Genomic DNA, 27,408 nt, shown 5'->3' with positions numbered 1-27,408 from the left:
GAAAGTTTCTTAACATGTTCATAACGTGTTCTTTGTACCTTTCTGTATTAACTGAGAACTTATCATGTTTCTACCTACTGTAGCTCACAAAAACTGTAATAATCAGCGTCTTAAGGTGGAATTTTCATCTGAAAAAGCCATCAGAAAGTGAACATTTACGTTTGGATCGTTTGATCCTTTTGTCTCGTTCTTTAACATACAGATTAGTGCAACATGGAGACTTCAGCCAACTCACGATAAACTACTAAACATATGGAGAACAAAATAATAAAAGACACAGAAAGAATTGGTTTTTTATTTTCCATCATCTTTCCAGCCTTATTAAAACTCTGACTCAAATGTATGTTGTATTTTCCCAACAATATTGGTTAAATGAATTAACTTAAAAAAACATGAAAATGTGAGAATGGTACAAAAACACAGAGCGATGGCAAACACCAGAACTACAGGAGTCTGTGGAAAGTTTAGCAGAACATGTAGAATTAAATCAATTCTTAATATTTACTTCCAGTCAACATCTGCTTTTATCAAACAAGTGTCTGAATGGATTCTGAGAGGTTAAGCAGAAAAGGATTTCTGCTTTTTCTCTTTCTTTGGGAACCTCTCAGGCTGCAGTTTTTCATTTGTTGATTTTTGGTCCAAAATTGAAACTTTTTTTTCAAAATCTAAGAATAATTTGCCTTTCTTACAGCTCATTAGTTGAGGACCTTCAGTGTTTTTTAGCTTACCACGGAAAATACTGTTTATTAATTTGAAAAGAGCGGTTCCTCTTGAAAATATTAAACGTTAATTCAAGTAGTACCTTTTTCTTTCTCATATTGGTTTTTGGTTTTCCATAAAGTATAATTAAACACGTTTGATCCGCTTTCTTACATGGAAATAAATGACCCAACTGTGTGTAAAATGAGTCTTTATTAAAACAAAATTGGAGCTTTGTTACACTGAAAGTTCAACCAACTCAATAAAAAAAACATAAATCTTTTTCTTTTATTATTCTACAAGTCAAAAATAAAATGTCTTAGAGTATTATCTTCTTCCTCTTTCGGCTTCTCCCATCAGGGGTCGCCACAGCGAACAAGTCGCATGGTAAACTTGGCAATGTTTTACGCCGGATGCCCTTCCTGACGCAACCTTCTCAAACCGGGCTTGGGACCGGCACAGAGGTAGAGAAGGGAACAGGGAGCAGCCCGGAGTCGAACCCTGGTCTCACGGACGGAAGGCGCCGCAAGCCAGCACGAGCTAAACCGGCTCCCCTTCTTAGAGTATTATAATTTAATATTATTATTTTTTGCAATACAAATTTCAAATAAATTGCTCAAAATGACAAAAATCCCGCAAAAAATTCCTAGTCGAGGACTAACGAAGGAATTATTCTGTTTAGACTATGACGGTGCTTTTATTTTATTTCTAGGGTCTTATACTTTTAGTTAGAAGTTAGAAAGTTTACTTTGCTGCTCATTTTTTCCATTTCTAGTAGAAGACTTAACTTTTTAATAAAAAATGAAGTTTTAGAAATTTCTCAGCATGAATTTTTTTGGTTCATTTGTGGCACAAGTAAAAAGCCTTTACCTTTTGTGGAAATACTGGTCTCTTATTCCATTTCATCTCTGAGTTTTTTTATTTTAATCTTGTAACACTTTGGAAAAATCTACATTTTCTTCCTTATTCCTTTGAAAAAAAACCTTTAGAAATCCACTTTTGTTGGTTTTCTGCAAATACTTTCCCATTGTGTCTACGGAAGCTGCAGAGGTTTAAAATATTTAGAATTTAAAATGAAAACTGATTTATAATCAGAGTTTGAGTTGTTTAAATGCAGAGATGGGGAATAGCCTTTTTCTTCCAGTGAGCTTTAACTAAACGACCTTCCTCCACAGTTTTTTGTTTTTTTTATTTGTGCTTTAGAGAAAAAGACTTTTCCTGGTGTTTCCATGGTTTTGACTGAAAAAAGTGCTTACGTAGAAATCTGGTAAATTATCCCAAAATGTACCATTAAAGGGTTCATTTATTGAATTTAGCATCTTCATTTTTTAGGCAAAATGGCCGGATTCAACTGTAAAATGTGTTTAATTTGTTGATCAGTTTGAAACATTTTTCTTTTAAAACATTTTTAAAAAGGATTTTGGATTGTTGTGTTTGTCTCCGGCCTTATATCCCCCCCCCCTCCTCCCCCTCCTCCTCCTCCTCCTCCTCCTGTACTGGTCTCTGCATCAGAAGCTCCTCAGTCTGGCTGCAGCTGCTCTGAGCATCACATTTGTGAACCCACGTTCCCGTCTCTCTGCTTGTGCTTTTTCCATGACTCTGGAGTCTGTCTCCTCTTCTTCCTCCATCCCTCTCCCTCATCTGCCTCATCCTCCCCTCCCTCCCTGCCTCTTTTTCTCTCTCCCTGGACACAGATTCAGAGCGTGATCTGATCTCCATGTAATGGGAGAGTAATAGGCACTCTGCCTTGATTGGTTGGTAATTTGGGGGAGTTATGCACAGGTGCAATTTGTAATATTTTCAGTAAATTAAATTTCTTTCTCTTCCTCGCTCTTCATCTCCCCCCTCCCTCCCCAGTGCTTAAATCAAATGGGCTATTTTTTTCTCTCGCCCCTGTCTCCAATGTGTCCTGACTTTGCTTCCCTTTCCACTTTTTATTCCCCCACTTTCTTTTCTTTTCATTTACTTTCCCTCCCTCTTTAGCTCCTGCTCTCATTCTGTCTTCTCTTGGCTGGCTCCTTCTCTCCTCCCCTCTCCCTCCCTCTCCGTCCCTCTCTTTTTCTCCCCTCGTTTTATTGATGTACGCTCAGGCGCCCATTAGAGCTCCCTTTTTCCCTCTAGTGGAAATTGCAGCATGTTAATTTTCACACAAATTACGGCAATAGCAGGTATCTCTATTTGATACATTATAGCGGGAGCAATCAGAGATAATTGAGTGCCTTTCAGAGGGAGACTGCTGCATTCACTGCCGGCTCAAAGCTGCCCCATTATCGCCTAATCGCTCTTTAAACACTGAATTTTGCTGAACAAAAATTCTTGTCATAATTTTGCTTAAGTGTATTTGGAAATCACAGTCCTTTGAGCGAGGATAATTGAAATCAAATCCCTTTCACTGGAGCTGACATTTCTACATTTCCCCCCAATTGAAATTAATTTCAAAAATTGAGCATGAATATCTTCAAATAGCAGGCAATTATGCCTTTCAATGGGGAGAAATTACCGGTGCTGAATCATTGGAGGCTTGCGGGCGAGAGCACCAGTTAAATGCCTTTGTTTCCCGCCGTGTTTGCCTAGTAAAGATTTACATATATTGACTCATTATGGTGTCTTGTGAAGCTGATCGGCGTGACTACCACAACCGGCAATAACGCTCATCGCAACCAAAAAAGCTCAAGAGTTTCGGAGCCTGGTGGCCTCGCAGCTGAGGGGAAAAAATGTATGTTTGTTTTTGCGGGCCTCCCTCCCCGTTTAAAATCCCCCCTCCACTCTTCTGTGCAGCTGCATTCGTGCTCGCAGACTGGAGGCTTTTTTGCAAAAAGCGCGTTTTTTCGGCTGAATAAGGTCTAGTTTGAGAGGATAGTCTTAGTTTTTCGTCCTAAATATTGTGCGTTCACCCGATCTGCAGCCTCGATGCTAAAGTTCGGGGCGCGGGAGTCCCTGGGGTGGGGTGGGGGGGTGGGGGGCTGTCACGTGTCTGTTCTTTTTCTTGCCTGAAAGGTGACGACAGGTGTTTTTTTTTTTTTTATAGGACTCTGAAAAAGACTTAAGTGTTTTTTTTATTGTGTGAGCTTTTTTTTTACTGCCTCTGTGATTCAGATCAATTTGTATGATTTATCCTCCTTTTCATATTTTTATTGCCTTCCTCCATTATTCCATACATCTATTCTTCACTCTCCTGAATACATTCGTCTCCGTGCTTCACTTGTGTACGAGAGGCCAGAATATGTATATGTGTGTCAGAGGGGGGGGGGGGATAGTTTGAAGTCTTGGATGAGGGGAGGCAAAGGAGCAAGGGGTACGGGGCGGGGGGGCCGGGGGGGTCCGACACTCCCAGGAGAGAGGCAATTTCACAGCTGGTTTGCTCCTTAGGCAGTCAGGCTGAAAATGCTGCAGATTTGTGCAGCAAATTGAAATGGTGTCAGTGGAGGAACAAAGCGCCGAGCTGAATGACGAGGAAGGTGTGTGAGTGTATGTGTAAGGGGAGGGGGGGGGGCTCTAAATTCAATAACAATCTTGTTACAATACAGCCACACCTTTCTGACACCTGTCAGTCAGTCGGCGTGCCGCGAAAGTCCCGCCCACAATCAGAGGTATATTGTTTAGATGTTAATGCGTGTGCGCTCAGCGTGTTTTTTTTAGTTTTCCAGGGGACTGGCAAGCTCTTTTGCACCGACTGAGCTCGCTCAACCTTGGCAACCGTAACCGAGGCTCCATTATGGGATGTGCATGGTTTGGTTGTTGACTAGGCAGTGCATCATCGGTCAACAGCTGTGCGTGCCATGGGGGCAGCCATAGAAAGCCATTAAGAGCGCACACACTCCCTCTCTCACACACACACACACACACATCCCGTGGTTTACATTTAGCAGCATTAGATACTCTCACCACTTGATTATGCCACAGCAGTAAAAACTGAAATTACAATTACGAGCTTTGCCGATTGGCAGGTATAATAGGCACACACGGGCTCGCTTCATGCGCAGGAATTGTCAGGGAATTCTTCCTGGTGGTAATAATAAAGCACTCAGCGCACACCTGATGGCAGTGTGGGGTCGCGGCTTAGCGTGCCCTCTGCAGTGTAGCAGGGAAATGACGAGCCAATAACTGCAATTAAACATGCAGTATAATGGCTAATCAAATTGACAGCCTCGGCTGTTCGCATGCCTCTCTCACAATGGCTTATCACAACAAACTATTATGAGGGAGGGAATATCAGGTCTGATCCCCCCCCCCCCCCCCCCCTCTCTCTCCTTCCTCCTCACTGTCTCTTACTCTTTCCTCGTCTTTTTCTCTCTTCCTCCCACCGCTCATCTGCTCTATCTCTTTGCCCTCTCCCTCGCTGTCAGGCTCTCATGTTGCTCCACTTAATTGCAGCGGAGATTAACAAAGCAAGCAAATTTGTTTTCTTGCTTTTCTTTGTCACACAGAGGAAAGGAGATGTTATCGGGGAGGTGTGCCCTCGCACGCCGGCGCTGGGTCTGGTATTCTGTTTTTGGTGGTGTTTTGCCCTGTCACGCTCTGGTTTCAACAGGCTGCAATAATCTTAATTAATCAGGGAATGAAACAGAGGATCGTCGATGTCGAGAGATTTTACAGAACAATTATAGTTCATTCACAAGATCCATAAGGACATATGTTATACGTGGAAGAAAAAAGCCTTTTCTTGTTCTAGAAGGTGAACATGTAAGGCCTTAGTTCCATGCCTCTGTATGGGTGCTGCAGGTTTTTGGGTTGTCAGGACCCATGGAGTGTTCGTTGTCGACAGGAGCAGCCTTATCTTAAAGGGAGCACAGGTTTGTCTCGCAGTTCTCTTCAGGCTTGTGCCGCCACGCCCAGGCCACGTTTGGGAGCCGGTTTCAATGTTAAGTCAATGTACAGACACGGTACCTTTTGGGGCATTGTAGAGCATCGAGAGTTTAAAAATCAAAAGTTAGGCTGTTTCAACCAAACAAAGACTCAGCTTTGGCCCAGGATGTGTTGATGATGATTGGCAGGTGGAGTCCAAAACCAACATGGAAGAGAATCGGATCTTCCTACTCCTCAGCTTCATAATATTTCTCTCTTTTCCATCGGGAGGCTAATTTTATTCTTGTTTTTATTTTTCCCCTTCTTGGGCTAATGCCGGGACAGCAGGTTGTCAAACTGGATGAAAGTACCGCTGAAAGTGATCGTCATTCAGAGGCATAGCACGATCCTGCAGCAGGGGTAAAGCCTCTGCGTTTACCGATGCTTCTGTAGAACTCTTCAAAATAAATCAATCTGATCTCTCAACATTATCCATGTGTTCCATGAGGTATACAGGCAATTCTTCCATGTAGCAATAAGGCAAAAATCTTAGGGGTTAGCTCCTCCCACATCCGTCTGGAGCGTGTAGTTTGTACATTTTTGGACAAGTGACCAGCGGTGAATTTAACGTGTCAGAGAAGACGCGGCGGATGTGAATTTGATGCACGAATCGCGTTTGCCCACACAAACTGCGCTGATTGCCAGATTTCCTAATTTCTTACAGTCGTAGCGAGCGCCCAACAACAGCACTAATGAGCCCCCTGCACAGTGCGCAGGGTTCTGGGGGGTTGACGAAATGGAAAATCTGAATGCCTGTGTCTCACCTACTTCACCCTTACTTACCCTCACGTTTGGTTGAAGTGTTGGATACGTCCTGTTACTCGGAGCATGACCGTAAGAAAAATGTGTATGAACATTTTGGCCCTACAGGCTCACAGAGTGGTCTACGATCTTAAAATGACATGCAGACCACCGTACAAGTTTGCCCATTTTTCACTTGCCGACAGCCTGTATCCACCCAAAAAGGACAGTTGTGACTAAGGCATAAAAGAATATCAACAAACGGTTTGAATATGAACAAAATGAATAATGAACAAAAGCTTTTTCAATTTAGGGACTTTTGAAGTTGTAAAATGTTTGCACTTCCTGCTGCAGGTAAATACTCAAACATTTGAAGGTCGAACGACACATTACCTCAAATATAAAGCTGCCTCGTCCGTTTGGGTTTCACTGGTTTCTCCAAAGTGATGTGCACACACAAACACAACCGGCACTCCTCACTGTGTCCCAGCAATCATCATTTGTAAATCGAAATCTGGAGAAATGCTTGTTAATGACTCTTAAAATCTTCAGTCAAGATGAGTCAATTCATGAAAGGAGATTTTGACTCATCGTGCTCCAATTTTTATTGGTAAAAGAAAGAAATAATCTCTGATCCTCTATATTTGGAACAGGAAATGGACGAACATACTTTGTTGTTGGGATAAATACATATTGATTTATTGATAGATGCAGCTGCACACGATGGTACACTTCAGCATTGGAATTGTTCCACAGTAAAAGGCTGAAAACTGCTGGATTTAAAGTCAACTCAGTGGCCTTGTGGTAGAGTGTCTGTCCTGAGACAAACTGTAAGGTTGTAAGTTCAAGTCCACAGTCGAGTCATACCAAAGACTGTAAAAATGGCCTCCCTGCTTGACACTAAGCATTAATGGGTTGGATTGGAGGATTAAACCCCCAAGTACCCGAGTGCGGTTGTGTCCCCAGCTCACTGCTTCCCCAGGTGGATGGGTCAAATGTGGAGAAAAAATGTCACACATTCAGCTATGCGACAGCTTTAGATAACTATAATTCTTCAGAAAGACCATCTATTTTTCTGGCTCTAATTTAAAGTCAGTATTTCAGTTTTTAGTCATTTCTATGTTGAATCTATCAAATATGCAGAAAAGTTTTAAAATACCATTTAAATTATTCTTGTTCCCTTTATAAAGGCAAATAGAAGTTTATATTATTTTCTCTGAACACCAAGCCTTAGTATACAAACACACTGAGGTTTCAGTGAAAGTAACCAGCGATTCAGTCAGAGACACTCATGGGTGATGAAGTTATTCAATAAGGTAAAGGAATCCCTTAAAACTGCTATGTTTAGGTTTCTGTGATAAATTATTTCATTATTTAATTATTTATCAAAAATTATTTCATTGTTGATGAAGGTTTTTATCCATCCTGGTAAAGTTGCTTTAAGGTCAAGTCCTGGCATCTGGACTTGTTAAAAGCGTCCAGTGTCTTTCCAGACAGGAAGCGAGCATTGATACTTGTTGGGGATGCTAACCAACAGTTGATCTGCTTTGTGCATCATGTTTTTACTGTTTACCATTTACGGCTCAGCCACGGTGCAGAGGCAGAGCGGTTGACCTCCGGATGAAGGATCAGAGGTTACATGTGTCAAAATGTCCTTGGGCAGGACACCAAACCTGACATTCTCCTGTTGGTTGAGGTCGGCGCCAGTGTAATCGTTTACACGGAACATGATTCACGCATCAAATTTGTGTCTGGTACCTCTCTTTTGACGTGCATCAGATTTGCTGCTCGATGCTTGCCCAGAAACGTGTTCATAATCTAGACACGTGTGGGAGGAGCTACTGCTAAAGGTTTTTAGCCCCATCGCTACATAGGAGCATCGTCTGTGTATCGTATTAATAACGGAAGACAGATGATGTTGAGAGATCAGGTTTATTTATTTTAAAGAACTTTACACAAATCATCAGAGGCAATCGAAAGCGACATATAAGTCTATGGCATTTACACCATTTATGGTTCATTGTTTTAAAACAAATAAACTGGTTCTTGTTTTTTTTTGAGGTTCAAGGTCATGAAAACATCGGATTTGTTATTAGAAAAGTCAACATGTTTCTTTGGACTGAGTTTTCTTCTTCTTCACAGGAATTTTTGTCATGATCCTGGTTGCTGTGAGTGTTTTTGCTAACGTGTTTGTGTTGTGTATTTGCAGTACTCCGAGAAGGCCCTGTACAACCAGCTCTGCTTCTACAGATTCATCTTTGACTGGGAGCACGCCTTTTCCAAAGTGCTGACTCAGGAGGAGAGACGTAAGCCTAAATTTTCTTACACAAAACTAAAGCCACTACTTTCTTTTGTTAGCTGTTAGGAAACAAACTCAGTTTTCACTGACTTTAGTAAATATTCAGCTCTGTTGCTTTTTGAACTGAAATCAAGTTTAACCGAGCCGATCAGGAATTGTGAAGTTTTAATTTTCTAACAAAGATACGTGCAACACAGCATTAGCAATCAACGCCTGAACATAAACCATTTACCCAGGCTGCACTTAAAATATTCACCACTGATGTGACACACACACACTCACACTCACACACACATACACACAAGTGCTGGTACATGGGCATTGGTTGTGGGGAGGGGAGTTAAGGACATTCACCTCCTCGAGTCGACAGCCCTAATTTAGGAGACGGATTCAATCACACACACATAAAGAATGCAAAACGCTCCAATCACTGGAAGAAAGGAGGAGAGAGCCCTCCATCGCTCTCCCTCTACCCTCACTGTCCATCTCTAGCGCTCTCCCTCACGCGCTCCCTCTCTCTTTCTCCCTCGCTCCCCCTCTCCTGGACAGGCACTCGTTTGGTTGTGTTGATTGAAAACAGGTTTTAGATTTGGGGAAATGATAGGGGGAGTAATGGGCGCGCTGACGAAAGGATAGCCCTTCTCCTGTAATGGGACATGGAGCGTATATTTCCCCCCTTGGACTCAAATAGACGCTACTCAAGCGATCTGGGTGCACTCAGTAGGCGTCAGGCGCAAAGGCCTCTTTACCCACAGTCCTCCCTGATTGATGTCACTTGATTAGAAAGGGCCGCTGGGCCGAGTGATTTATTTATTTGATTAAATATTTATGTATGGATGTTATTTATGCATGTATGCCTGAGTTTTGCCAGTGCGTGAGCTCCAAGCCGAGTCAGGCGGCGAAAGGGTGAGACAGCTGACTTAAATATAACATGTAATCAACAGATGACCACTCAGAAAATGGAGGAAGTTGAAATAGAGGGATTGGGCCATTTTAGAGGAGGGGGAGGGGGGGAGGGACTAACATGATTATAGCCTCCATTTTTGCTTTCTTTTATTTCTGTCTTAGCCCAGATGCAAGAAATCATCGCCAATCAATTCTTGACTCTCCTCCTTTCTTTCTGATCGTTTGCGTTGTGCACCGCTGTTGTTTTGTGCGTGGGCGCTTTCTTTTTCTTCGAGCCTTGTTTTGTGTCTCGCAGAACAATACAGCCACATATGTGTCTTTTGAGAAAGTTATAGGAGAGTGTGCACGCGTGTTGCCGTACCTGCAGAACCGACACTGTTGTAGGGCAACTTAACAGCTTAACAGCAAAATAAATGGAACGAAAAGAAGATTCTTGGTTCTAGCCCGCACATTTATAGTGCAATTCTCAAAGCATGATTTTGAAGATGATTAAATGTAATCTGTTTGTTTGTAGAGGGCCAAATCCCAGCTGAGGTTGCCTCAGTTTGCTCCAGAAACACCAACAAAACAAGGAAGGTTAACTTCAAATGCTTTAATCCAATTCATCCCCCCAAAAACTATGGTTAATCACTGTCCAATTTAGTCCTGATTGTTTTGATAAGGTTCAATTTTCTGTGCATCCATCTTCAGAACCCACTTTTGGAGTCACAGGGTTGCAGGAGCCTGTCTCAATCACTGTTGGGCGAAGGCAGAGCACACAAGTCGCCCGTCTGACACAGGGCCACACAATCACACATTCACACCAAGGACTAATTTAGAATCTCCAGAAAACCAATGAAGCATGTTTTGGGACTGTGGGAGGAAACCGGAGAGCTTGGAGAAAACCCACGCGTGTAGAGGGAGAACACGCGAACTCCACACAGAAAGATCCAAGCCGGGAGTTGACCTTCTCGCTATGAGGCGAGGGCGCTAACCACTACACCACTATACAGTACAGCCTGCCAAATGTTCTTAACTTTAATTAATAACAGGCTAAATAAGTAACTAATTGGCAGAATTGAACAGTTTACATCCGTCTTTCATCCGAAGACGTTTTATCCATCCATCCATCTTCCTCCGCTTATCCGGGACCTGGTCGCGGGGGCAGCAGTCTAAGCAGAGATGCCCAGACTTCCCTCGCCCCAGCCACTTCCTCCAGCTCCTCTGGGGGGACCCCGAGGCGTTCCGAGGCCAGCCGAGAGACGTAGTCTCTCCAGCGTGTCCTGGGTCTTCCCCGGGGCCTCCGCCCAGTGGGACATACCCGGAACACCTCTCCAGGGAGGCGTCCAGGAGGCATCCGGACTAGATGCCCGAGCCACCTCAACTGTCAACTGGCTCCTTGTGTGGAGGAGAAGCGGTTCTACTCGTAGCTCTCCGAGTTTCTCCCTCTATCTCTAAGGGAGCGCCCAGCCACCCTACGGAGGAAGTTCATTTCAGCCGCTTGTATTCGGGACCTCGTTCTTTCGGTCATGACCCAGAGCTCGTGACCATAGGTGAGTATTGGAACGAAGATCGACCGGAAAATTGAGAGCTTTGCTTTGCTCTCTTCACCACAACGGACCGATACAGCGACCGCATAACTACGGACGCCGCTCCGATCTGCCTGTCAATCTCACGTTCCGGTCTTCCCTCACTCGTGAACAATATCCCCAGATATTTAAACTCCTCCACCTGGGGCAGGGACACTGCACCACCCGAAAGATGGCAGGAGGTTTTATTAATCTAATTATTTAGAAGTTAAGATCTGGATTGCTCTAAACCTGTGACGTGGCCTGGTGACAAAAAAGGTGACTGCAGAGTTCTCTGCTCTAGAACATCCATACTGAGCGTGTCCCACCATTTTTCTCATTTTAGTGACTTTATCTGGCCAAGGTGGCAATGACCGCTTAGCTGTGGAACTGCCTGTAAATGAGCCCAAAGAGTGGCATCTCCATTCCCTCTCCACATGTATATATATTCCCTCATTTCTTGTTTCAAATCAACCATTTGGTCAGTAACTCAACAATACATACAAACATGTTCCTCATTACAAATGTGGAGAAATTGTAGTGCAACCAAAAATAAAAAACCTGAGACCTAAAATAGAAAAATGCAAGTGATTTATTAGTGCTCCGCTGTGTTTACATTCACAGAACTATTCAGATCTTTACCCAGATAATCTGATATTGCTGTGAGACATTAGCCTTTAAAAAAAGCTGTTGATAAGATAGAGTTAGATAAGATGTATAAGGTATTTCAGCATGCTGACACCACCATAAAACATGCATCAGAAAACGCATGCTTTGATTGGACTATGTACTTGGATGGTTGCATGCCTGTTGGTCTGTAATGCAGATTTTAAAAGTTGCATGTGGTCCATGCAAACATTGTTGCATCAATTTAGAGCTGCAACAAGTCGAGTCTATTGACAACAAACGTTCAACACAATATTAGAAACCTTTGCTTTGTGTTCTGTGAGCCTGCTGGTGTGCAGAGGCGAGAAAAAAAACAATGGTGGAACTGACATTTAGTTTTGTTTCCCTCGGGCCCATTTTTTTGCTGCACACTACTGACTTACTGTACGGTTGTGTCCAAATTCCCACCCTAACCCCTAACTACTAAAAAACTATTTAGTGCAGCAATATCTGGTGCCCTGGATTTTAAAAGTAATTCGGACACCATGCTCACTGCTATTTTTATTTACCTGCGAATATGACGCCATCGAGTTAAAATCTAATTCATATGAGCGTTTTGCAACGATTATTTATGAGTCCACTGTCTTCTGAAGATAAAAATGTTGATGATTTTTTTAAAAAATACATTTAAATACATTTTCTTGGCAAAAATTCTTCAGACGCAATGCATTGTGGTCTATATTTGCCGATCTAGTGAGCACCGATGGACGCTGGTTTTTCGCAGAGGCTTCTGGAAAATTTTCAGGGCACTCAATTTTGGAATAGTAGATTCGGACAGCACTACTGAATGGCGAATGCGCTATCTAGTGGTTAGGGTAAAAAATTGGGACATAGCCTATGTGTTTTAAAGTGAGTTGTTGAAGTGAACAAAAGTGGGCATTCTTAGTACTCACAACTTCCAGCTCTGTGATTGTTACAAGAATTGAGACTCTTACGAGAGTTAAATGTTGTTAGTATGTGGTTGCTAACATGTTAGCATGATGCTGCATCTACATGTAGTTGCAACAATCTGACCGATGCTCCCAAAGTACGGTTAAATGTAAAGAAACATCTGTATCCTCCGGTCTGAGAATGCAAAGTAAAAGCAAATTCCGATGAAGAATCTAACCGAGCGCCAAAAGAAGCATGCATGCATGTAGTCATGCTGCTGTAAAACACTGCTTAGGGGTGTTATTCCCCAGTCCTGGGGGAAGTAATATCCCGTATTACTGCATTACACACCCGGGGGCCGCATGGCTCAGATTACAGGGAGGATTCGCACGATTCGGCGCAGCCCTGCTCTGTCTGGGCATGGGGGCTCATCCCTCTGGCTGCATACTGATGTGCCAGAGCTGTTTGTGCATCAACATAACTTCATATTGTATGCAGCTGCATTGTACAAAAAATATTGGTGAGCTGGCGCCACGGCCAAACCCGATTGAAGCGAATCACATGGCGGCCACATCTTTCTTTCTTCTGCATGGGGATATTTTTCGTTCTGCAGTCTATACGGTCTGAGTGTGTATTTGATGAGGCACTGAGCAAACATAATAAATGACATTAAGGGAAAATTGCACACAGCATATGTAAGGATACATAGGAGCTCTGACTCAATGCAGATTATAATTTAGATGTTTGCACTCGGGGGAGCTCTGGTATGTTTATGTATATGCGCATTTGCGAGCGTGCGCTCGTCTTATCTACATGTACATTGCGTTTATGCGCCTGATTGCTACGACTGAGTAAAACATGGAGGTTATTTCATCCTCGGCGGGAGATCTCTAATAGATTGCACACACAGCCGCAGAGCCACACTCGGTGAGAAAGTTTCCAAGAAAACATGCTGTCCTTTTCTTAGCTGGGAACATCCCATATCAATGACTTTCAAATTATTTTATGTCGCCTTCTCTTCTTGTCTCCCGTGCTCCCCTCCTTCCCCCTCGCCTCGCCTCCAGGTCTCAGTTTTGAGTGTGGGCAGTATGATTGCGCGTGTGAGCAATAATGTAATTTCTCAGCATTGATAAAATACAAATTGTCCTCGAGCCACGCTTTCCTAATGATCCATTTGCCATCAGCTTCCCCGCCGCCTCTCCTCCCTGCGCATTTCTGTCCTCTCCTGCCCTCCCACTCCTCTTCCCTCTCCTGCTTTTCTCCTTTCCTTCTCCCTCTCTCCCTTCTTCCGCACTCCCTTCCTTTTCTCCGGCGATACAAAGCGGGGTGGCAAAATCCGCGGGTGCGATTGTCAAATCAATTATTCATTCTGTGCAATTACACTCACACAAAGAAGTTTCCCCGTGCTCCGAGTAGTGATTAAATTAACTGCTATTCCAGCTGCCCATCGCCACCAGCCTAATAGAATATTCATGGAGGCGGCCGACGGAATGGCCGATCTCCATTAACTTCATCATGCTCACTTAATTACAGGCTTGTTATTGTATTTACACCTAGTTAGAGCGTGCAGAGCCCTGATCTACTCGTGCCCAGCACCACCAGCGTGTGTGCGAGTGTGTGACAACACTTAGTTAGTGAACAGATAACCTCTGATACACTGGCGGTGAAAGTGTGTGTGTTTGTCAGACCTGGCCGTGTGTGTGACGGAACGAAAGACGGCAAACTCCAGACAAAGATCCAATCACACGGCCCGCCTTCTATCAACTTGTCATTGTCCATCTTTCAGCGGAGTCGCTCCCTTTCACTCCGGCCTCCCCTCTCTGATGCTCTCTGACTCGCTCTTTAGGGGGAGGCTATTTATTTGAACTACACTCCCCACTGCGCTCCGACTTGCAGCAAGATCTGTCTGTCCGTCTTTTTTTCTTTTTTTTTTTTTGTTCATCTCTGTGACTCTTAAATCATTCTTTTATCTCTTCGCCACACGGTGATTGAGCTGGAAAAGAAAAAAAAAGAGAGAGTGAAGAAGGGGAAGAGGAGAAGCAAAGAAGGGGAGAATTATTTTCTTCTCCCTTTCAGAAATGATGACATGATTGCTTTCGCTTGATCATTCATCATCTCCCTCTTTCTATTCCCCCGGATAAATAGTCTCTCCCTCTTTCTCCCTCCGTTCCTGTCCCTGCAGAAATGAGGATTATCTGGTAATAGCTGCTGCTGACGTGAAAGTCAACCACTCCATCGTCTGCGTGATTCTTTGTGAGCGCATTCGTCTGTTTGCCCTGTGAATGTGTCTCACTGCCCATTTTTAAGTGTATAACTGCCTTTAGGGTAGTTGGTAGGGGTGGTGGTCACACTACTGTGGCCTACTTGAGTATTTAACTTTTATTCCCTTGAGCACCCAGTGGGGTGGTATTTATCCAGCAGCTACTGACAGGTGGATGAGCAACAGAGAGCAGCTTACGGACGACTCTGAGCGCTTCCATGTGATCCACCCCAACGTAGACCTTCACCAAACCAAGTTGCAGAAGGAAGCTGATTCTCTTTGACTCCCATTAAAAAAAAAAGAGATTTCAGCCCAAAAGTAAACGCATGAGTAAACACATGTATAGTCTAGTTCAGGGGTCTGCAACCTGAGGCGCCAAAGAACCCCAATAAAACAAGCCTCATCTGGCTCTTTTATTGTGGCTCTTTGGCGTTGAGGAAACATCTAACCATCTAAATAAAATAAATCACGTCTGTAGTTTTGATTAATTTGTTTTTAGTCCGTTTACATGTCAGATTACTGATGGTTAAAGGCTTAGTTTACTTTCAAAGTAGTTGATCATTTTTGTTTTACTATATTTTTAAAATTCTAAGAAAATGATGAAGGCGCACCAGTCATATTCATTGAAAACTGTCGTATTCAACCTTTAATTACAGTAAATTTGCTGCAGCAAGAGGATTTTATGTGACACGGGGTGTATTTTATTTTGAAAAGGTACTTCTATGTGCTGCTGTCAAGAGTAATATAAGTTGTTTTTACATAGAAAAATGGGACTTTGTAATTATTCAATTATTCTAAATATTTAAAAAGCTACATTTTTATAAATGAGTAACTTAATGACCACAAACACATAAGTGGATCTTCTAACCTTGGTGGCTCTCACTGGGGTTTGGTCAGAGAGAAACTAAGGGTTGCAGAACCCAGTTCAAAGGAAGAAACCGTGTTAATTTGGGCAGATTTAACTCCAATCCCACTGAAGGTTATCGCCGAACATGTATAAATGTGACTTTTACTGAAACTCCAGAAAGTCATCAGTTTGGGTCTTAAAATATTTCTAGAGTGGCACAAAAAGAAACCCGGGGTGTACTATACAGTTGGATCATTTTACCTTAAGCCTGTCTTGGATCTCATCTAACAAATCTCTATCCCCATTTGGGATTTAAGTCTTCAGTTAATGATGAAAAATGATGAAAAATCTGTGGTCTGTCCGTCTGTTTCAAGTGCAAATGCAACAAGAAAAGTGTTCGTGTGTGTGTTTTATTTTCAAAAAAGTGCCCAAAACCAAACATGCTTTTTAAGGTCTTTTTTTTTCTTCTGAGCACATATTTTCCTTTTTTTTTGTTTTTGTTTAGTCTGATAGAAAGTTCCTTCCTAAAGTGAAAAATGTTCTCATGGACAGAAATCTTTTAGCACATGCAGTCACTTTGTGCACTAACAAGTAATTTAGTGAACATTTCTAACCACTTTAGAGCTCATTTAACTCATATTTGTCTCTCTGAATGTAAAGAAATTCATTCAAAGGCAGCAGGAGTGTACAATTGTGTGAAAGATTTTAGCTGGAAAACATGACCTTCTATGTAATAGAAGGGGTTGGTCAGAAACAGGCCTGGCTGCTGGAGCTTTCTGCGCTCTTCTGTGTGAAAGCGGACTCTTACTTGGTTTCATGGTGCTTAATCTACACTTGATGCTGGGGAGAATATTGAAGGTATTTGCTTGCGGTTGCCATCCAGTCTTCTCCCCGGCCTTATTACAGCTCCCCTGAAGAGATAACGGGGACAAAGTATTGACTTCATGCTCTCATTGGGCTTTTGTATCGATCTTGTGATTCTGTAAGGGTGAGCGTACCATCGACCCATCAGTTCAGGTTTATGTGATCGTCCTCTCAGCCCCTCGGAGTGATATCATTACTGACTTGACAGCATTGGATCTGTTATGGTTGCACTTCAGTGGTTTATTAGGGCTAAAACAAAGCTGGGAGCACTGTTCCTCTTCCAGTGAGGGTTTCATCACTATGCTGGTGTTGGAGATGAGACCAAAGTACCAGATCTTGATGTTTTTCTGATTTTCTTTGTGTTTTTTTATATATTTTTTTTTCCAGTGCTGGTGAACCAGATGAAAATGCAGAAGGAGGTGTATCGGAAGCTGAAGGAGGTGCCAGAAAAGGCCTTGGCGGCCAGCGGGTACTCAGAGGTCAACCTGGCCAAACTTTTCCAAGCATTCTCCTCCCTCAAGTAAAAACTAGTCCCCACACAGTCTGCTGCATATGTCTTTAGTTTATATATACATGAACAGCTCAATTGCTTGGAGGCTTTGTCCTCATTGGGCTTGTTATTGGCTATAAAAATGCCCATCACTCCCTCCCTGAGTCCAGTTTCCTCACATACGCCGGCACACACACTCATAGCTTGACCCCATCACCCTTACTCTGTATGGTAAGGGGAGAGGCAATCATACCTAAATGACAGTCTATTGTATGTGCAGAGGCTAGCTGTGCCCAGATATATATATGTGTGTGTGTGAGGGAGAGGGTGTAAAAATGACTTGTCCTCAGAGCGGCCGCGTACTCCAAAAGCAGCTAATTAGCCAATGATAGTGACCCCGGCCACTGAGACCGCTGGATGCCTGCAGCGGTCGGACACTTGTTCTGATTACCACCATTCATCCCGCGCGCGAGTGTGACGAGTGTGTGTCAGATCAGCAGAGGAAGGGAAAGAGCGAGGAGGGCGCAGGGAGTGGCGGGGTGAGGAAGGCCACACGCGCTGCCGCTTTGCTCTTTTGTCCCGGTATCGAACAGCTGATCCGCTTCCCCTCCACTGCCTCTGTTTAACCGTCTCTCTTTTCCCCTCATCCTTCCAGACAAACTGTGTTTTAAAGTGTCTTTTGTCATAAAAATGATCGTATTTCATGTGTTTTCATGTTGATGCTAATAATTTTGTTACAGAAATTTGAATAAAGATTTAGATTTGATGTCTATGTTTGGAGGTATCGTTTCTTTAATCCAGCTGCAATCAAACAAGAGGAATTTATTTGAAAACGTAAAAAAATGTGTGGAATCTCCTGATCCAAACTCCTTTAGATTCACTTAAAAAAAAGTTAGAAAAAAGTTTGAACCTTAACACTTTCTTTGCCAGTAGTGTCGCTTTCTCTCTAAAAATATTGAAATCCTTCACAGTTTAAAGGACAGAACTTAAACTTGTAGTTGTTGGTCCCATCCAGGTCCCACCCATCCAATCTCAATCTTCTTCTACATTTACTTCCTGTATGCAAAAGAAATCTCACGATTGAAGGTAGCAAGGTTTTCTCAAATCAAGCCCACATCATCATCCCTCCACCGCCTTGCCCAAAGAGGTTTTTGCTCCAAATGAAACAGTCATTTTTCACCACCAACGTTCCTGCTTTGAACTTAATATGTGCATTACATTTGTCATCTGTCTCTTAGCAACCATTTGAAGAAAACTAGTTTTATTTTTACTGCTCTGATTATAAGCATCCTGAGTTCCTAAAATAGTTCTTACTTTTTTGTGTGACTTTTTTTTACTTTATTACCAAAAATTGAGCTTCAAACTATTTGGAAATCACTTCAGAACTTCTTTGATGAGCTGCATATCGTATGGCTCTGAGTAAAGTTACATGTATTGGCTTAAATACTGGATTACATTGTGGTAAGATGAATTCACAACTGATTCATCATGAATCTAAATATTTTATTGTTCAGTTTATATTTACAAACTTATTCAACTGGTGTCATATTAAGCTCATTTTCAAAACATGAAAAAAAAATTTTTTTATGATTTTAATACATTAAAAACATCATTGAGGTTAAAATATAATAGTTTTCCACTTATGTTCAACTTTATTTTCATTTTACAATTTATTTAAATGTTGTTTTCTTTGATTTATTACATATTCAAAGTTAAATTTGTTGCAAGAAATTAAATCTATAAAAATCTAACAGCAAACTTTTACTTGAAAATAAAACCAAAAACATGAAGCCAATCCAAAATAGTAAGATTCATTTTAGTTTAAAGAAACCAAAAAAATTGTACATTAAAAAAATCTTTTTAATATTTTTTTCTTCATTATTATAGGGAATTGACAACCTGTGAATTCAGAATCGGTTGACTTTCATTCAGATTTTTGTATTTTAAAACATAACTGGTATTGAATTATTTATAATAAACAGTAACAAAGCAGTTACAATATTTTTTAATATATATTGTGTTTGGAGAAAATTAATTTCCCGTAAAATGTATAGTTGTATCTGTTTGCGTGACATTAATCTGAAAAACTCCATCTTAATGCAAACACTAAAGCAGCTTAAATAATTGTCTTGTGCAGTGTTGTGGCTCCAGACCTCCAAATATTTGCAGCTCAGAAAAACCTGCTGTTTGGAGTGTTTGAGCTTTTTTCCCTAGAAATCTCCTTTGTTGTTAGTACAGTCGGGTATTTTTTAACTCCATCCCCCCGCGTGCATTTCCATAAACACTGCACGCCTCACAAATCACTTCAGACCTGTGCGACTTGCGAACCTTAAGTGGGCTGAACACTTAAATCACGATTCCTTGCGTAATGGATAAAGCCACGCTGTGTGTGGCAAAGCGTTTGTGGCTCCCTAACTTTACATATTTATTAAATCATATCAGCCCCACTTCTTCTTCTCCTTTCCCCACACTTTCTTTCTTTTTTAGCCCCCTTTGCGTTAATCAAGCTCACACATGTACTGCTTTTCCCACTTTAACGCACGGAGGGGCCCCCCAGTTTGGAGGTCCCTGCATTAATTCGACCCTCCTAAGCTAATAAGGTCGAACAAGTCTTTTTGTATTGTCGCCTTAAGCTTTATTGCCTGTCGTTTTGACCAGTGATGAACACGGTAGGCTTTGATGAGGGAATTAGTCGCCTATTCTGTCGCTGTTATTCATTGCGCCGCGGAGCGCGCAAAGCGCCAGAGAGGGTGTCAAAAGGAGAGCCGGTCCCATTGCAAAGTGTCTCCCTTGTTGGAGCTGAAAGGGCGGTTATGAGACGATAAACCGCTTAATACACTGAGCTAATTGGATGAGAGCAAGAGAGACGGGGAATTAAGGGGCGATCCGAGAGGGGAGCGCGGAGCCGTGGCCCCGCTATTCAGGGGGCTTTTCATCCGAGCCGGTTCTAACCCAGCGGAGAGGGGGTGGGGGGGTGGAGGTGTTCATCAAAGCGCCCTTTAGAGCCCCTCTCCCGGAGACTGAGTGGGGACTGATCCGGTGGAAGCTGTGGAGTGATTGGGTCTATTCTCCGAGGGAGAAACGAGGAATCCAAATCAGGAGCCAAATCAAGTCCAGAGGAGAAGTGGAGATGGGAGGGTGGAGGGGAACCTTAAGTAAAGGGGGCGGGTGTTTTCTGGATACCTGGATTTACCTGTAAGAGGTGAGAAGCAACTATTCACTCATGCTTGTAATCCTAAACAGCCTCTGCTTCAACAACACCCAACAACTGACTTTGTGAATCTATTTCCATTCAATCTTCTCGCCTTTTTACGCACCAAAGAAAAGTGAAGCCTTGCGCCCATAGGTCACCCGCCTCCCGGCATTCCCCTGATATTAGGGACAAATTGGTTTGCTATTCATTAGCTATACTCACAATAAGACTTAAAGTCCCAGGACAATCTCATCAAACGCCTACTGAGCCATACAGGGAGGGGGAAGAAATAAAAGAAACACGCTTGAGTGAATTTTAAAGAAAAATATCTCAATCTTTTTACATTTTCTGTTTGGAAAATAAAATATAAAAAAAATCAAATTGTTTGATTAACGTGTAGAGATATACAAAATTCAAAAGTAATTAGTTTTTTTCCTCAAAAAAAAGGGAGGACTTCAGTAATCCTCGTGGTAATTTCACGCGTTTTGGCTGGGCACCATGGACGGGTCAAACGGAGGAGAATAAGCATTGATTGCTGTAATCGTCCCGCATCAGATCCAGTCGAGGGGGGCGGGGTTAAGGGGTATTTACTCTCTTAGGGTGTGTGTGTGTGTGCGCGTAAAAGCCGTTTGATGAAGTGGTTTGTTACTTCATTAATGACAAAGCGCGCTCTCCTCCATCGACGCGGCATTACAGATGTTAAGGCTAATTTAGCGCCTTTATGGAAAGGAAGTTTTGTCCCCCCCCACCCCCCCCACCCCCCCCCCCCACACACACACACACACACGCACACATGATAAAGTGGGCGATCTAATTGAAAAGCCCTCGCCTTTTGTGGTGAGTTTCACATGTTGGGGGGGATTAAGCTCGTGTATACATGGTTAGTATTTTGTCAACTGCGCTGAAGAGGATGGACGCACGCAGCGCGCAGGATTAAACACCGCATAGATTTGCGCTCCTCCGCAGCCGCACATTCCTCCTCTTTGTGTTTTTGTTGGTCAGTCGGCCTGCAGGCATCTGAACACCTGTCGCAGAGGTTTTGCGCTCCAAATTCCACTACATTGATTCTTTATCATAGTTAAATTAGCCTTTTATAAGTCTACAAAACATCAATCCTTTTATTCTTACTAATATTCTATTTTGATTTTTTTCCCTGGTGTTTCGAATGAAATATCAATAAAATAACTCATTTTAGCAATGTGATTTATTCAAATGACTAAACCAGGAAACTTACAATCACTTATAGGAAACAAACAAAAAAAAGGATTTCAGTCATTTTCTCTGGGGAAAAGCCTTGACATAAATAATAAATGATCTAAAAGCCTAATAATTCATAAACACAGGTGGAATCTACAGGGCGACAAAAACATCACACCGAGTGCAAATTATCAAAACACAGTCTTCTAAGATTTACAAGACCCTGTTTTGAAAATCATCCCTTTTCTCATATTTTATCCCTTTTTTTTTTTAAACACATTATGTACAGTTTTCTTTCACTCAGTCAGGTCAATACAGACACATCTCCAGTCTCAATGCTCAGTGGAAATGCCACTGCTGTGATAATCACAGAGGGGAAAATAAACAGCTAGAAATTTAAGAAATATTGCACTGATGTGGAAAACCTAAATTTGCAACCAACTATATATATTTCTATAGGCTGTTTGTGTGACTTGCTAACGCAAGCAGTGGAAAAAGAGTCAGACTTGTAAGCGAAGGCTATATGGAAGGTCTATGGATGATTTTCCTTTGGTTTTGGGAGGGGGGGTCCTCCTCCAACTCGTCTTTGTTAGAGGTTCAGCAGCCCACATCAATGCATACAGATGAAGCAAGGGTTAATGTTCTCTCCGCTTCTGAAGAAGCGCACATATTTCTTTATTTTCCTCCATAGGGTCCGCTGCAGCTCCTCAGCTTTCTGTGTTTGTGTGCCGAAAATCAGCTTCAGAAAAAATAAAAAAAATTAACCAAAAATGCAAAAAACAAAAAAAAATAAAAATGCACGAAATCTAACTGAAGAACGTCAGTTCCTTGAAGTTAGTACATCTTTGGGTGACTGTCTTTCCTTTGCTGTGTTTATGTTGCACTGTGCATGTACTGTCTTATCTTAGGGAGTCCTGGACAGTTTGAGTGCAGGGGAAGTATTTGGAGAGACCCTCCCAATGCTTCCCTATTTATCAAACCAAAAAAATTAAACTTATAAGATGCTTGGTTTAGTGTTTTTTAAGAACGTCTTCCCATCCCACCCTTATGAGAAGTATTAACCAGGCACACACAAACACTTTTTTTTTCTTTAAACCAGTGCTCTTCTGAATTTGGTCGTGCTATAATGTTGGGGAGACGTGAGGTAACAGAGATGACTGGAAAAGGGCACATCAGGATGCCAGCCTCCAGAGGCATGAGAGAGTTTTATTTGTGGGTGGGTGAGGGGTCAGGGGAGTTGTGGAATGGGGCAAAAGCCCGGGACAGGTAGGCCTAGAGCTGGTGTTGAGTGTTCAGCACACCTCCTTCCCTGCGGCTCCAGCGGGCAGGATGTTAAGCTGGGTGAGCTGAGCGGAGTGTTCCTTGGCCTTTAGGCGCAGCGCGGCGATACTGGAGGCCCGGCGGTCTGCTGCTGCTGAAGTGGAGGAGGAGGACGAGGAAGGGTCAGGGAGGACCGAGCTGGCATGGGAGGGGTTCTCTACTGGGGGTGCAGGCTGACGGAGAAGCGCTGCAGCGGTGGAAGCACTGGTTAAAGGACCCATGCTAGAAAAGAGCCTGGGAGGATCACATAAATTTGGTCAGAGACTATAGGAGCCAGATCAAATCCTTATGTTTGTCATTATTTTGACTAAATATGCATTTTTACTCCATTGATTTGCATATTTTAATTTATAAAAATGAAGCCAAATGAGACATTTATTCAAAATTCTCCTTTAAATAACTGTTTAATGTACAGAAATGCAAAAAAAACACATACGTTCTGCTTTATTTGAGTTTATTTTTTTAAATTATTGACAAAGCAACTGTCTAATCTGTTAGAATATGAAATATTCTTAAACCAAAATTAAAATGCAGTGTGTTTATTCATATTTTCTATGTGAGAAGTTAATTGTCTCACACAGAGCATGGCATCTCTCCCCCTCACAGTCCAATCACAGCTTGATTTGCACCATGACACATTTGGTTAATTTATTTATTCATTTAACACGAGTGATTACACGCCAGCCAGAATGGTCAACTGCGTAACACGTTCATAATCAGATGCAGAATGGCGTGAGCGACTTAACATATGTCCCCATTAAAACTGGATTTAGAAGCTGTGACGTGCAGATTTCTGCTCAATTGCTGTGGTTTGTTCCAAACTACAGGGATGAAAGTGGAGGTTTCAGTCAGGGGAGGTGTGCTGCTGGCTCTGAGATGGGCAGTTTCAGATGTAAATGAGCATAAAAGGCAGACATTACATCTACAGGAGGTCTGAGCATCTCACCTGCCAAAAGTGGGTCCGATAAAGGCGGGGTGGCGAAACATGGCAGCTGTGCCCAGGAAAGTACCCAAGCCTAGTGGGGTGGCCAAGGGTGGGGCAGAGCCATTGTGGGGTGGAGGTGCAAGGCTGGGGAAAGCTGCCGCTGCAGCTGCAGCAGCTGTCCAGGCAGATTCCAAGGCTGGGTGGGGGTGAGGAGGGAAAGGTCCTCCTTCCAGGTAGTGACTGAGGGGATGGCCCGCTGACAGGGGGCCTGGGAAAGGCAGGCCTGGTGGGTGAGCCTGCACCCCGGCCTTCTCGCGCTTCCTCCACTTGGCCCTGCGGTTCTGGAACCACACCTGAGGACAGAAGGTACCAATCAGTTAGCTGTGTTTGTGGTTTTGCTCCTCCTCCATCCATCAGGGCTGAAGTTGGTTTTGTCACTCTAATGGCTGACAAGTTCAGGTGCATGGCGGAAAGTCAGCAGTAATTACATGCAAGGTAAACCCTGCCACTCACAGGCCCTTAAATCTACTTTCTGTCTAATTAAACCTCCTCCCTTTTGATGGGCTTTCAGGGTGGGGGGAGATAATTAAGAGCAGTGTTAACAAAGGAAGCAGAAAATTACCACTGAACTGGCTCCAATGGCAATTAATGCGCTTTAAATTAAATTCTTACAAGGCGCGAACTTCCATCACAGAGGGTATTTAACTTTCCCACGCATCCACTGTTGCCCAGCCTGCAGCGCCAAAGCACGGGGCTCCCACAATGCGCCAAAATGTCAACATGTGGAAAGGGATTGGCCCTGAATGACGGGGACCCGCGCGCTCACACACGCGCGTTATTCCCAGAGGGCTGTTTAGCATTACACAGCCTCTGGGGAATTTATGAGTTTTTATCACCTCCTGATGGCGCCCGTTAAGTGATTTGTTCACCTACGTCCCCCCCCTGAAGGGACATCTGTTGTTCCACGGAGGGCCACCGTGTTTGAACTGTCTCTCTGGTTATGAGGCCGCGCTTTCGGCATGCCAGACACGCTTTCAGAGCGAAAGCGCACGGATGGAGAGAAGGGTGGTGTGGGGGTGCAAACACCTTTAATGGTCTCTCATTCCCTCCCAAGTGCAAAGCATCGGATCAATGCAGGTCTATTGCAATCACATAATGGGAAATCAAATAGCATTATCCCTTCCCTTCTCCCCCCTCCCCCCACCTCCTATCTGTGCGCTCTGATGGGAATCCAAACACCATCTCAGCCCAGGACCGCAGTGTTTGCTCCCGCACTAAGTGAGCCTTTTATGAATCACTGGCGTCCGCTTAATTGCCACTAAAACGTTCCCCGTTCGCGTTTAATAACATTGAATAACAGGAAAGACGCTCCCCGCTCAGCGACCGAGGCCATTTAACACATTTTACTGTAATAAATTATTGCCTCCATAATCGTTTATCCTCAATCAGTGACGCATATCAGCGGTTATTGTAAACCTGGGCACTTTACAGGTGACTGATAAAACCTTTTTTTTTCTTTTGTTTCTCCCTGCCTCTTCTCTTTCTTTCTCTTATGAGATGAAGCGCGCACGCTCACCTGGACGCGGGCCTCTGTGAGATCCAGACGCATAGCGAGCTCCTCTCTGCAAAGAATAGAAAAGACAGAAGGGAATCAAGGTTACAGGCCAGCATTTGGAAGCACGCAGAATTGCTGTTTTGTCCCCTCCTGTTGTTAACTGTCAACAATAGACCAAAATTGGCTTTATTTTATTTTATTTTATTATTATTTTTCTCTCCACCCGAGCCGACAGAAAGACGCCAGAGCCATATTCTATTTTCCTTGTCACCGATGGAAGAAATGGGCCTAGTGATTGTTAGATTTCTTTTTTCTTTTTCATAGCCAAGACCTGTCACTGTAACAACATAATGGCTGGAATAATGACATCTAAACTAGCCTTCCACAAAGCGGTTGACGCTCCCCGGAGCTGCAGACTGTGTGAGGGGACTGCAGCCCAAATTAGGCTGAAAAAATTGGCTTTAAAGTTATTCCAGCAATAAATATTAATAATACCAGCAGCACAAGGAACCTACAATTCTAGTTTAGACGTATTGCCTTTCAAAATCTATATTTTCACAAATTTGAAAACGGGGAAAAAAGCCACACATAAAAAAACCGTCAAATGGACTTAAAGACTAAAATCGAATTAGTTTAATTAGTTTCGCTTCTCCTACACAAGAAAGGCTTTAGATGAGGCCTTGACTTTAACTTAATTGTTCCTCTAAAGACCCCGCTGTCACGCATTCAGCGTTCATGCTGCAGGTCCATTTCCCTTTTACGCACGGCGCAGCTTTACTGTTTTCTGATCTAAAAGGGCAGGAATTAAAGGAGAGCATAAAAAAATGTGAGCCACAGAATTAATATAAAATAAAATGCAATAAATAATAGCCTGTATGGGAATTGAAATATTTAAATATTGATTTTCCTTCAGTTTCAAAACGTTTTTAATCGTACTGTTTTATTTGTTTATTATTATCATAATAATAATTTACATTTTAATAATACAGCTTTATATGTATTTATAGCTCAAAGTCTTCAAGGTTCAGTGCAGAGGAAACCTATTTTACAACCTATTTTTTATTCTCATGCAAAATGAATTTTTAAATAAAAAATGATCAAATGTTTATTCTTTACTGCATTATTACTTTTTTAGTTTTTCTTTTATTTCACCTTGTGAATACATCGGGGTAGTGCGTCTTCTGGAAAGCCCTCTCCAGTTCCTCCAGCTGGTAACTGGTGAAGGTAGTCCTGTATCTTCTCTGTTTCCGTTTCAGCATTCCCTCCTCTGAGTCACTGCCCGCCGATAGACACACGCTGTCCTCCCCGTCCCTCACGTCCCCATCCCCGGCGTTCAAGCCCTCCCTCTCCTCGTCCTTCGGGGACAGCGCGCTCGCGTCCCCGCAGCTTTCTTCCTCCTTCCCCGCGTCGTCCTCGAACTTCAAGGGGCCGAGCTCCACCAGTCCCAGACTGCCGTCCTCCGAGACCTCCCCGGGGCTCTGGTCGCCCTCTCCCCGGCTCAGCGAGGCGTTCTCGCGGTAGGACTTGCTGCGGCTGATGCTCACCTGCGGCGCGTGGCTGATTTTCAGGCTCTCGCTGGCCTGCTCCAGCAGCAGTCTCTCCCTGTCCAGTTTCTCCGCGTGGTCGTGGAGGTACTTCCCTCCTGGTCCGTAGAGCCGACGGAGCTTGGGAGGCAGGTGTACGTCGGCGCTCAGGGAGATGGGCTCCTTCGTTGGCCCTGGAAGATGCCAGTAAAATGAATCATTCTTGGAAACGCATCTCAACAGAACTGTGCGCATTTTTACGCAAAAAAAAGGAAATGTATTTTGAAATGGAAAAATGTGTGAGCTCATTTCTGTATAAAAATAAAATAAAAAAAGAAATAAAAATGCTGCAGGGAGAACAATCTAACTAAAATCTGTGCATGATAATCCCTGCAGATTACCGGAGTTTGTTGCGCTCACCGTCAGCCGCCTTCCCGAGCTCCCCTCTGCACGGCAGCGCCGTCAAAGTTTGCGCTCCGATCAGCCGGACCTTACAGGGACTCCGGCGGCCCAGAATACTGTCTATGCAGTACGAGGAGAGCAACGTGGGAGACTTGCTGCTCTTTCTCTCCCCACGCTCATGGATATCGTCCTCAAACTGACCGCTCATGTCTGCGTTTCCTCTTCCCAGCTCTGGAGCTCCCCTCTCTTCTTCCTCAGT

The 27,408-nt window shown here is 43.2% G+C and overlaps 2 protein-coding genes across 2 annotated transcripts in view; one reads left to right on the top strand and one right to left on the bottom strand.

Moving 5' to 3' along the window:
• pola1 (polymerase (DNA directed), alpha 1) overlaps positions 1-17,800 on the top strand; it is a 62,371-nt gene extending 44,571 nt beyond the window's left edge. The window contains exons 36-37 of the mRNA XM_004081237.5: positions 8,495-8,591; positions 16,932-17,800. Of these exons, the coding sequence (XP_004081285.1) occupies positions 8,495-8,591; positions 16,932-17,068 (234 nt within the window). The 3' untranslated portion in view covers positions 17,069-17,800. The remainder of the gene's footprint in view (positions 1-8,494; positions 8,592-16,931) is intronic.
• A 4,916-nt stretch (positions 17,801-22,716) lies between these two features.
• arxa (aristaless related homeobox a) lies at positions 22,717-27,357 on the bottom strand. The gene is made up of 5 exons (NM_001122913.1): positions 27,168-27,357; positions 26,377-26,941; positions 25,246-25,291; positions 23,691-24,022; positions 22,717-22,978 (listed from the first exon to the last, which is right to left on the bottom strand). Exons 1-5 carry the CDS (start codon positions 27,355-27,357, stop codon positions 22,717-22,719), a joined length of 1,395 nt encoding a protein of 464 aa, NP_001116385.1.
• Positions 27,358-27,408: the final 51 nt, after the last annotated feature.

The sequence above is a fragment of the Oryzias latipes genome, chromosome 20, assembly GCF_053564925.1.
Source record: "Oryzias latipes strain Hd-rR chromosome 20, Olatipes_Hd-rR_3.1".
Taxonomy (NCBI): Eukaryota; Metazoa; Chordata; class Actinopteri; order Beloniformes; family Adrianichthyidae; genus Oryzias; species Oryzias latipes.
Note: the sequence above shows the minus strand (reverse complement) of the source record. Positions and strands in the feature narration are given on the sequence as shown.